Below are 13,080 nucleotides of genomic sequence, written 5' to 3' on the forward strand. Positions count from 1 at the left end.
TGCGCATGTACAGCGCTGTAAGTGGTTCTCGTGGAAAAGAACATTAAAACGTAGCTCTCAAACTCCTGTCGTCGAAGTGAAAATGGAGCAAAGAATTATCATTAAATTTGGCTCCAAGTTGGGCAAAACAACTGCAGAAACATACGAAATGTTGAAACAAGTTCATTGGAACTTTTGAATGGCTTAAACACTTTCGGGTTGGGCGCACAAGCGTCGATGATGATCCACAGAGGCCGCAGTCCGTGCGCACGCTGAAAGCAATTGAAAAAGTTCATGGGAGTCGCATGAAAGCGACGTTGAAAAGTTGCATTATGGTGACAACACAAATTGAAGAGCTATGTTCTAATGCACCCTTTCCACGAGAACCACTTACTTCAGAATGGTGCCGATTGCACTGCGCATGCGCAAGAAAACGCTCTTCAATATGCGATCATTAGCGCCATCTTCCGGCGTTTCGTTCTCTTACAGTTACGACAGTGCTAAAGGTTAATACGTGGACCTGGTATATCAGAGTAAACGAAATGTGAAAATCTTAAAAGAAGTGAATTTAAATCTCTCATAATAGTAGTTTTTTAACTATCAGCAATAAACATTTAAAATGCATAAATGTTATTTATTTTACATAAAGAACTGATTTGAGCAATTGAAAATTAAGTATGCGAAAATTCATCTTTTTGAAAAGTACGTAATAGTTAAGTAATTGTTGCGCATTTTCTACTTAAAATATATTTAAAATTTGCTCGAATGAGTTCCTTCAGTTCGAAATTTGAGACGATAATTGGATAACTTTCCTTTAAAAGTGTTTTCTGTAATTAGTTTCATGAATGCAGTTTTGAATATGATTATGTGTATTCGAGGGGTTTTGTCTCTAAAAAATCACATATTTAATTGTTCTCAAACAGCCATTTCCACGATGTTGAATTCGATATTCATCAATTTTTGATAGACTTCAAAAGGTTTTGAATTTTAATTTTCGCTCTTTCATATGTTTCTAATTTCTCAATTAAAATATTTAATTATCTTGTGGTACATGAAATTCATCAACAAAATGCTCACGGATATGTGATGATAGTTTTCTTTTTCAATAATTAACCATTAGCTCTTTTAAGGTTCGGAGTCTGCCATTTTAATTTCCTTAATCCATTTATTATAGAAACGATTTAACTAATGGGTGAAACCACGTCAAGATACAATAACAATTTAAGCTTTTGCAGAGCAATAAAGTAAAGTTGACGCACTCTTTTCATAATTAAAACTCTCTAGTTCAATGTTTTCTTGTTAAAATTCTAAATGATCTTCCCCGATTTTTCATTATATTCTGCAATAAATATTTTTTCAAGAATATTTTTACATGCTGTATATTTTAGTTTGATTCTGTAATAATAATATTAGTTAAATCAATTATTTTTTAATTAGGCGTAAATGAATTCAGTAATTTTCAGCATTGTTGCCAATTGCCTGTGTCCACTTTTTTAGATGCAAATTTCATATCTATTCAAATTCACTCATAACAATATAAATAAAATGTAGACTCAGTGTTTTTAGCAGATATTTATTGATATACACTTTTTTGGATTAATATTCAAAATAATGAGCCGGTAAATTAAAAAAAAAAAAAAAAACATAACGAACTGCCCAGGTACTGAAAAATGTGTACACGTGGAAAGAAATGTTTTAAATATTTCGATAATTTTGTAATTCTCGCAAGGTAGCGTTTTCGAGCTCTGTATTTGCGAATTAAATTTTATTGTAATTTGCTGTATTATTCCTCTTAAAAAATAGCTTTTTAAAAATGAATATTAATTCTTGAAAAGAAGCGTACGTAATGCATAACATATTAGTTCTATATTCATATACAACGTTAAAAACGCCAACATGTTAATCCAATTTTTTATTATTATTATTATTCATGTTCAAACTTTCCAACATGAAACATAAGCTAGTTGTTCTTAAAACTTTGTAAAGTGAAAAGTTTGCAGTTTAGCTGGAAAACGCTCTTAACTTATCTTAACTTCGGAAATTTTTCTAATTTTGCCTGATCTCGCGATTTATCTGGGAAACCCGTCACTTCTGATTTTCGTGAAACTGTATAGATCTGGATCTGTACCAGGAGACAACATCAGCCAGTTACTGGATTTCATGTGTTTCTTACGTCAGATGATTTTAGAGAAGCTACCCAAATTAGATCAAAAAAATATGGACGAACTCGGCCAGATAAAAAGAGAAAAGTTGAAATAGATGAATTTAAAGGCAAGAGTGTAACGAAAAAAATTCAATTAAATTTTTATTTTTCCTAGCTTTTCTTGTTCATTCTATTTCATAATGTCAGCCAGAAAACGGATATTTTCGATAAGTGACTTCTAATAGAAAAACAAATGTGTGTCGGTACTCTAAATGACTGAGAATATCTTTAAAAAAAATGTCTTTATGTCTTTAAATAGCGCACAAGCTCCAAATTTTGGGGAAAAAATCAAATTTCAAACATTTTTTATTGAAATACAAATTATATAAAATATTTTTTTTTCTTTGTCAAACATAATTCAATTCCTTCATTTTAACAATTTTTGTGTATCTTGCTGCTAAGTATCACAAAACAAAATGTTACGTTTTTACATCCCAATATCTCCTCTTTAATAGAAAAATTTTACAATATTTGCAAAGAAAAATATTAAATTGTACTTGAACACACATTTTATATATTTTGTAATTTTATAAGAATATTCAAATTTCACCCTTTTCTCTCCGTTTCTAAATTTTGAAGCTGATGAGCAATCTAGAGATATTGATCTTTATTTTTTAAAATTACACATGCATTTAATGTTTAGGCTGTAAAAACATAACTTATTTTTTTCTATCAGATAACGCTTATTGAAATTATGGATTTTTCGACCTACTTTTATATGTATTTATTCATCTAAAATGTATTCTTCCTTTTCAAAAATTGTTTTTTTCTCATGCTTTTAACCAATACATTGAAATGTTTACCCTCAATACAATGACGTGTGACAAAAACCTTACAATAATGTCGTTTACGGGTAACTATCACAATTAAATATTTAATTGCATAGTATATTCCCAATTTCACCGACATTTCAAATTTCCTCTTCCCTCTAATAAATCAAAAAATTTGATTGAAACTAAAAGTTAAGGAGGGCGGGGGGGGGGGGGGGGATTTTATGTCTGTGAAACCCAGGGAAACACCAATTGCATGTTGAATATTTAGATCAATCTGTCTGAACCTAAAAAAGACAAGTTGTGCAAAAGTACCATATTGTTTCTCCTGCAATTGTTGCATTATAGTAAAGCATAACATCAAAGTAGCAATTAAAAGGGAAAAATGCAAATGAAATTAAAATTATGCATGACTGGTTTAGTAAAAAAAAATAACGACTTTTTCTAAACGAATTATCTCGATTTTTGCACAACCTCGTCTGCTTTACACAAGCATAACCTAGAAACATTACAAAAAGTTTTATAATTACTAAATCTGTATTTTTTTCCTGTGAAGTCGCTTCAAAATTTTGCGCCGCTCTTATAAAAGGCAAAACGGCTCCCCGCAGAGCCTCGATTCACATCTTGAGAGCCATTATAACAAATCCTTGTTTTAATGTTAGTATCACTTCGCATAAGACAATGTTTAATTAGTTTATTTTCATTATGTGCTAAAATAATGTACACGATATCTCGTTACACCTTTTTTGTCTTTATTAAACGTTCTATACCAGTGGCTCCCGTTCCATTTCTACCCAACACTTCATATAAAAATGATTCTTGTGTGCCGAGACATAAATAAAATTTTCAATTTTTTTTCTAAATAACATGGAAAAATTTGCAAAAGGAAAGAAAATTAAGAACTAGTTACCACCCGTTGTTTTCATTACTGTTTTTCTAATATCAAAGGCTGTTTCTCAGACATAAATATATAAATGTTTGAATCTAATTTGTAACGTTGTCATTAACCGAGCTTTTCAGTTTGTGTTAGCAGGCAGGATGTAGCCCGCGGGCCATAGATTAGGAATCATTGATCCATACGTTAGATTAAACTTCGTTCGCCAATTGAATGTAGCCTAAACAATGATTTGTGAACATTTAAACTGGATGAAACATCTTGTAAATTAACCAACTTTAAAATAAACAATATACCTTAACTCATCAAATCCAAATGTTTATGAAAGCAAGCCTTATTTCTTTTTGCCGTGCTTTCACCAATTTACTACCAAAATTTGTAAAATTATTGTAAGAATTATTGAGAAACTTTAAAAAAAAAAGGAATTTGAGATGCAAAATTGGTTAAAACATGCTAAACCAAAAATTATTTAGTATTGTTTTCAGATAACAAGTTTAACTTAAAATAAATCATCAATGTCAATTCTCGTTTAACCTGTGTCAACAGTTTGACAGTTTATCTTATTCCGGCCTTATTTGAAGTATTCTCAATGACATTTGTTCTATATTTAGATATTCATTGAATGGCGTTAACAAAATTGAATTTTATCGTACTAGTAAAAGCGAGATAGTACCTTCAGTTAGATTAGTATACCCTTCCGTGAATTAATTCTGCACAACAATGAAATTTAATTAGCAAATGTTTCATTTCTGAAAGGACAACCGCTAACGCAAAATAAATTAGTTCCGTTAATTTAAATAATTCAATGGTAGTGAAAATACTTTTAAATAATCTAATGCATATTGAAAGAAAGAACTCATTGAATGTGAGTGTTAGTTGTGCAATGAAGATGAAATTAATGTGAAATAAATAATATGATGAAAGAATATTTATGTCTGTATCTAGCTATATAATGCAGTTATGTGGTGTCCTTATCGGTCAGGCGTCAGACTCGTGGTCGGACCCGGGTTCAATCCAAGCCGGTCGATCATCCCCCGTGTTCGTTAATGGTGACTGGGACACGTTAAATATGCCATGGTCACAAAGTACTCCAATTGAATCACTACCTCTGAGGTTGCTGGACCAGGGATTGTTCTACTTCTGGTCTGGATCAAAAAATCAGTGTTGTCTTCGGGGTTACATTCAACCGGTAAAACCACAAATAGTGATAGGTTCGGGGCACCCTGGAATGTGGAGCCATTTTTTTTTCTTTTTGAATGTTTCTTTCCTATTTAACTATTTTTAATAGTGCTTTTTTCAAGTATTATTTTATTTTTTTGGCATTTATTCTTTATTAGGTGACAGTGAGAGTAGAGATCCAGTAAAATCCGATAATCTTCCTCTTTCTGTTACATATGACTCAGGTCATGAACCAGCTTATATCCCAGCACCATATGCTACAAGCAGAGTGTCCAACTACAGTAGAGAGCACTGTATAGTACCAGGGGGAAACGTGGAGAATGTTGGTACCTTCGGTAGCACTAGAAGTGGATATACGTATAATGTGCCAAATCCACCCAGACGTGTAAGTATGTCATGGATATTTTCAACGATGCCCAAGATAAAATAACACATCCAATTATTATTTTTTTTAAATTTCTTTATAATATATATATATATATATATATATATATATATATATATATATATATTATCATTTTTCAGAGTAAAAATGTTTCACATGATTGAATAGTCGTTTATTTGTGTCATGGATTTTTTTTTCTCGAGAGAGATAGGAGATAGTTCCTTTTTAATTTTTTTCCACTGGATAGCGTTTAAAAATGTTTTCAATTGTTTAGGGGGGGATTACATATAGGGAAAGGCTGCCGTCAATGAACCGGTTCCATTACTAGATCGCGAAGTTATTTCCCTTACCAGAGTTTGTGCAGATACGTAATCAGTTTAGTACCTCCTTTTGACTGAAAACAGTCTACTGCAGAGTCGTCAAGTAGCTAAAACTATTTCATCATATTTTTAATCAGACAGAAAATATTTCTACTATTATCTTACTCATGATTGAGATTTTAATTTAGTTATAACATGCTTTGAATATCAACAATCAATTAAACGTGAACATCGATTTAAAAGAGTGCCTTATCAAGTACAATTCATCATACTTCATGTTTCTCCATAATTCATCACAGCAATAACACCTAAAAGAATATTCAAAATGACGCAGTTGCTATCATTGGCCCGCTAGGTGTTTTCACGAATAAACCACCTGACAAAGTGGTTCGTTCATGGAAAATTGCAAATATTGTTGTATCATCAGTTCAATAGCCTTTGAAAATTGCTCAATTATTTTAAAATAAAAATGATGATAATGGAAAAAAAGTTTCTCAATAATTCATTTACACTATTTTACTTTTTTATAATGTCACCTAATTTTTTTAAATAAAATTGATTAAAAATTTAAAGCATAATAATACATTTCAAATATCACTTTTGCTGTTCCAGAAAAATAGAAAAGTAAGTAAAATATGGACAGTGGACAAGTGAGAGCATGTAACGTGCTACAGTAGCTAACAGAAATGGTGGCAAGGACGTTAACGAAGTCTGCCGACAATATAGAGTCTTGAAAGAAATTTTAAACAGTTGCTTTGAAGATAAAAACCGGTTTATTGTTATCTTAGTCACTTATTAAAAATTTAGGAGATAAGCCCTCCGAAATAGGAATACGATTAGGGAATCATATTTTGAAACTACAGAAAAATTTTTTGGAATTACTTCCGAAAAATTAGGGAAATTGGCTTTCAAGAAGCTAAGAAAAATAACATTTCCCACAGATTTAATTAAGACAAAAAGTATGTTAGTACTATATTCTCTGGATGTTTGAGACTTAAGCTTCTGGTTTCAGTAATACAATTTTCAAAAATGTTCTCTGTCATTTTATGGAGCAAGTACTTGTCTCTAAATGAGAAGATTAACATGAAGTTAATCTTGCATCAAACGAAAATTATCAAAATTAATTTAACAAAATTCTCAACAGTTCATAAGAGGTTGAAAAGATATTAGCTAAGAACAGTGTTGCACAGGTTGAGAAAATATCAAGTGGTGAACGAGGTGTGAACACAACAGCTGTGTGTTCTGCGAGTGCTGGTGTTTTTTTTTTTTCTTTTAATGCTCCTCTTATTTGAAAATAAAACATTTTAGAAAATAAAGTTATTTTTCAGTAACTTATTGTTAGTTACAGTGTTTATTGATGACCTACTATAAATATGTGTAAGTTACATTGATTTTTTTTATTTGAGAATGTGGTCATGGAAACTCAATGTTCCGTCCATAGCAACCGGTAGCCATGAATGGACCACATGCTAAAATATTTATTTTTAATTTTCATTCTTTATTGTGTATATTTATCATGAAAGGGAATATTATTTTTAAAACAGAAATATGCTGAGAAATTGTTCCTATAATTAACGTAAAATTTGAGTTGAGTTTCTTTTCTAAAAAATCCAAAACTGTTATGTGTTTCATTGACGGCAACAGTCCCCTAATTTAAAAAAAAAATCCTCAAAAATATGACATGACCCAGCTTACAGTTAAGTTTTTAGATTTCGTTGGATGTTCCGGTTGGATAGACAAGGAAAAAAAACTAAGAGACAACATCGAACAAATATTTCATTATGTAAAGATTATTCTTATTATAGAAATCAGAAGCTTCATACGGGATACATTGAAGTACTTACAATTATTTTAAATTTAGGGGTCATTCTCCAGAAAACGTAACTTTTGAACGCATTTATTTTTAAGTTTCGAAACCTTTTATTTTCTTTTTTTTTTCATTCTTACGTGAAAGTGTTACCTACTAGAAATAACCATAAACAATGGCGCAGCTAAGTTCCAATTATTCCATTAAATAAAAAAAATGCCTTGTTCACGGAAATTTAAAAAAAATAATAAATAGTAATTTTAAAACTCGAGAACAATTTATAAGATCAAAGTAGTTATTTTTGTAAATTGTGCAAACAATCAGCTGTTTTAATGATCAGTGGGAACATAATATTAAGCTCTCTTAAATAAAGTACGGCTTAATTCGTAGTTTCAAATATATGTTAAAAATAGTATTTTGTAAATTTGAGGATATACTGGCAATTTATAATTTTAGTAGAATGCCTATTTTTGATGTATTTCCCCTCCATCATTTATTTTCACCTCAGAAATAATGACATTGATAACGTCTGTCACGGAGGTAAGATTCACGGTGGTGAGGAATTTTCCAAAAATATAGGCCTAATAGATACATTTTTCAGGGCCTTTTTTTTCTTCGTTGCTACAATCTGCACATGTCAAGCATATGAAAATATCTTCACTTCTTTTTTACATTAACTTAAATCCCTGAAATTTGAGTTCACGGAGGTGAGAAGTCAGAATAACCACACTACGTTTTTAAAGCAAAATCTATGTTCTTGCTTTTTGACAAAAATCTCACAACTTCAACTATGGCTGAAAATAAACAAGAGAGCTCCCTTGTATCACCGAAAATACAATTTAAAGTCATTACTGCCACGTGTTAATGAGGAATGGCGTTTCGTGTTTAGGTAATGGAGGTGATAATTTATTGCGTGACATGACTCATTGTCCTACTAAAACAAACTAGAACAATATTTAAAAAAAAAACTGAAACATTTAGTATTTGAGACACTCGTGAAAGGAATAATAAATAAATATTTAATTTTTATTAAACAAGTTATTAAGCAACATTAACAGCCACACAAGATGTGTGACATGCCTTGGAGATAAGAATTCACTTGTTGTGAACCAAAAATATAGTAAAATAAAAATTGTTATTAAAAAATTGTTGGTAGGTTTTATAGATATATTATTGATGAAGTTAAAAATCATTGTTAAATGAATTGTTCCTTAACGTTTTTACTGTAAAAAGCGTGCGACAGAAAAGTTGCACTTTTTGAAGAATGACTATTAAGTTTTTAATAAAATTCAATAATTTTACGTCATTTCATTTAAGGTTGTTTTCCTATAACTAAATTGTTAACGAACTATTTCATAACGAAACAAAATGATTAAAAAAAAATAACAAGACATTTACAACAATAAATACAATTGTACAAAAATGACTATGATTTTTGTTTACACATTCTTCAAAAAAAGTCATACATTATGCTACACTGAAACTCTGGACTTTTTTATTTTTTAAATACTCAAAACCCAAATCTCTTCTTCACCCAAAAATATCTTTAGTGTAAAGTAATTTTAAAATAAAGATTTTTTAAATATTTTTTGTTAAAGTTAAATGGGGTAATTGCGTTTTTTTTTTTTCTTTTTTTCAATGAGTTTCAGATCAATACATGCCGACCAGTTATTTTTCTTTTCTTCTGCTTTAACGCATTTACTTCTTTTCCGGTAATACTTTCAATTATAATAAAAAAAAAATATATGTTCGGAGTATCCGGAGCTTCGGACATGCGAGGTTCTACTGCTGTACGTAGTAAACAATCTTGAATGTAAAATAAATAATAATAATGTCAAAAAGCAAACAATGCAGATTACTGCAGGCACGTGTTTCGGCGTTGCAAGGAACGTCTTTTTCAATGCAAAAGAAATGAGCTTATAGATGAAAAGCTATCCGAAAGCTCATTTCTTTTGAATTGAAAGAGGCGTTCCTTGTAACGCCAAAACACGCGTCTGCAGTAATCTGCAATTTGTGCTTTTTGACGCTGTTACTTCTTATTTTATCTTTTAAAACAAAAGTATTTATTTAACCTTAACTAATCTTGAATTTATTCAAAACTAAGCAATATTCCTACAATGCACGATATATTTTCAATAAATATGAACAAGATAAATCTAAATGAGGCTCTCATTTTACGCATAAATTGGATCGATATTAAGAGAAAACAGTGTTCAAACGCTCTTTTCGTTACCCTACCCCATTTTTATTCTCCTTTCTTTTAACATATGTTACAAATTGATTTCAAGCGGTTTAGTTTTTAATCATGATGAAATTTTTGCCTTCATTTGGGACGTTTAGCGATGAATATGAAAAGTGAAGAAAAAAGAATAAATTTCAATTGTTTGAAAGAAGAAAGGATAAAAATACAAAAATGTATGCTTGTTAGAAGCATATTTTTCATCTTACTTATATACATAATGTATTAGCACAAATATATACAAACATAACCCAGACCGTTTCCAAGTACGAATTCTAATAACAGAAACTAGACTCTAATGCTTGTTCAAGCACGAATTCCCATGTTGATTCTACACTAGTTGAGGTTTTCTTCTGAAAGGGGATAAAATCTTCGCTTGTGCTTTTCAAGTGTGCAATTCCTGACTGATAAGGTGTATAATGGCTGCGCATGCGTCCTTCACATATGAGACAGTGAGAATCAAAGGGATGCAAGGGGCAAAATTAAAAATATGGAGATAACCAGTACAAATCGTAGGTGAACCAATACTCTTTCTTGGGGCCAGAGATAGTACTAGTATCCCTGGTAGGTAGTGCTATACAGCATGATTTTGAAAAAAAAAATCACTGAAAACCTACCTAGCAAGTTATCTTTATACGAGTTTTACTCAAAACGTAAAAATGTCCACTTACATCCCTTTGTTTCTTACTGCCTAATATGAGGATTATCTACACGAAAAGGACATCTTTATTTGTTGAACATTCAGTGTATTTACGTATTTTGTACACTTTCTTCTTGAGATAGCTTATATGCTTCACAATGACAGACAGATTATTCGAGCAACGACAGCTGTGATTACAGTATTAATTCTGATGGCTCCGTTAACTTGTGTGTTCCAAAGTTAACTTTTTTCTGAAGTGTTACTTTTGCCAAAGTCAAAAATTTACTTTTTTTTTTGAGGGAAAAAAAAACAATTAGAAGAGGAAAAGATTGGGGGGGGGGGGGAGAAAGACTTCTCGGATCCAAATGTTTTTTCAACACATTTTACAGGAACTGCGAGTCGATTTTTTTATGTATTAAAAAAACTAATAATAAATATTTGAAGGGAAAAAAATGACCGGTCTGGGAATTCTTTTCAAAAGATTTTGCCGGTCCGTGGGTTAAAAAAGGTTGATAAATGCTGGTGTAGGAGAAAATTCAATTTGGTGCATTGGTATTATCGTAGTCACTGACGTAGTCAGAACTACCTTCTGGGAACTGGACCATAGCTTACTACAGCTGCTTTTGAAATGCTCCCAAGTGGCTAAAATTGCTCTAGCCCATGACTAAACCCAGTGGCGTAAATAGCACCCTCGCAACCTAGCGGTGCGAGGGGGGGGGGAGGCTCAAAAGTCATGAGGGTGCACGATCTGAAAAAATAGCTAACACTATGTTGAAATTAAAAAAAAAAAAAAAATTCTTGGGAGGGGGCACCAAGGTACGCCTCCCCCCTACGATATTTTTGTCGGATCCTGCATATGATTTATTTTAGTTATAGTTCCTGTAAATCTAATCTGGCAGCTTCGTGATTACGTCATTATAATCTGCGTAGTCTTCAAAATGCTGCCAGTTTAGGTTTGCATCATCTATAGTTACATTTTGCAAACTGACTCTTCTTATTATTTGTTCGTATACGTCGGTTCTGAATGACTATATAACATATACGATACATTCAAGTTTATCTTTTTTTTCTTTTTAATGCCATTGCTAATGATTTTTTTGCCGGTTTCAAATAATTAATATAAGACATGATAAGCTATAAATGTCTCAGTGAGAAATTCATTGTTTGAAAACCTTGGTTTTCAGCTGGTTGGAATCTAAGAAACACCAGCACACCCAATTAGATCGATTTGCTACAAACTGCATGTGATGTAAGTTAACTCCAGCTTTGGGTACCATATAAAAAGTTAAGCAGCAAAACTAAACCATTTATAAATTAAGACTACGTTATTTTAATAATAGTATTTGAACATTATCTAGATTTTACGCATGTGCTCGTAAAAAAGTTAAAATAACTTCTTATATCTCATTATAATCTTAGCAAATACTAAACTTCGCAGTTTTAATAAGCATTTCAATAATCCATATAATATAAATAGTTTAATGTTGCACTTTTGTGGTAAAGGAAATAAACTTCAACTTCAATCAATTTTTATTTCTTTCTTAAAATATTTTTTTATTTCACTGACTGGATCGTTGCAGTTTTAAAAGTTGAATAGTAAATTTCAATAACTAAACTCTAACTAGCACTTATACTACACTATTTAAAAATATATGACGTCTGAAGAAAAGTAAATATTATACTCAAAATTTCAGGGTTAAATGCTTAGAGAGCAGCTCCTGAAGCTCTTTAAGAATTTGAAAATGCTTACTAGAACGACCCCAAAAAGAGAGAAATCAACATTATAAGTGTCATCGTCAAACCATCTCTCGACAGCGTTGATTTCCACTTTTTAGTAAACTAACGATTGCTGGATCACCATAATGGCTTGATTGGTCAAGCAGAAGCTCTATTGTAAATCAAAGGGAGTAGCAACACGGGTGTTTTCAGTAACAACAATATTGCTAGGAAAGCAATATAGCTCTTTGAAATGTTTACGCATAAACTGACCTTTTCCGGCAAAGAAGTTCACACAGTAAAGAGATTAATGTGCCATCCTAATGTAGATGGAGGTGATATAGGGACTATTTACATGTGCCCAGATGTTATGTTCACAAGTGTTAATCTTCTTAGAAACTTAGGACAAAATTGCAGAAATATAGACATGTAAATCAATAAAAACTTGAACATTGTCAAAAATTTAACAGAACGTTCATACAATGCAAAACTAAACTTATTTTTACTAAGCTTCTTTTTTTCATCTACACCCTATTTTCTAGAGCCTTTCAGTATAGAAAAAAAACATTTTCTGTACATTCAAAAAACATCCCTCAAGATAAGATATTTACTTTTGCAGGCATGTCTTAAGATTTAATTCAAAATCAAACTTTCATTTCCTTTGGGAACATGTTAAAAAACTTTCCGAAACTAAGGAAATATGTTATCAGCAAGAAAGGCTGATTAAAGGTAATCAAAACACGAGATACCATATTTATTTTACTGTCAAGAGAAAGCGGAGGGAATATTACTAGAGGGATTTTCTTTACCAGTTCGACTGTGAGGCAAATTTATGCTGGTGGTTACTTTCTATACAAGAAGGACTTGTTTAATTTCTGAGCGTGAATAGGTCTCTATGAAACATCATCAAGCAATGTGTCGGTCGATTTCGATTTATAAAAAGACAT

At 31.3% G+C, this 13,080-nt stretch overlaps 1 protein-coding gene across 1 annotated transcript in view; it reads left to right on the plus strand.

Moving 5' to 3' along the window:
* The window catches only part of LOC129222024 (cell adhesion molecule Dscam2-like), a 121,715-nt gene that overhangs the window by 96,424 nt on the left and 12,211 nt on the right, over positions 1-13,080 (plus strand). Inside the window, exon 21 of the mRNA XM_054856441.1 lies at positions 5,185-5,411. Coding sequence (XP_054712416.1) covers positions 5,185-5,411 — 227 coding nt within the window. The remainder of the gene's footprint in view (positions 1-5,184; positions 5,412-13,080) is intronic.

The sequence above is a fragment of the Uloborus diversus genome, chromosome 5 (assembly GCF_026930045.1).
Source record: "Uloborus diversus isolate 005 chromosome 5, Udiv.v.3.1, whole genome shotgun sequence".
NCBI lineage: Eukaryota > Metazoa > Arthropoda > Arachnida > Araneae > Uloboridae > Uloborus > Uloborus diversus.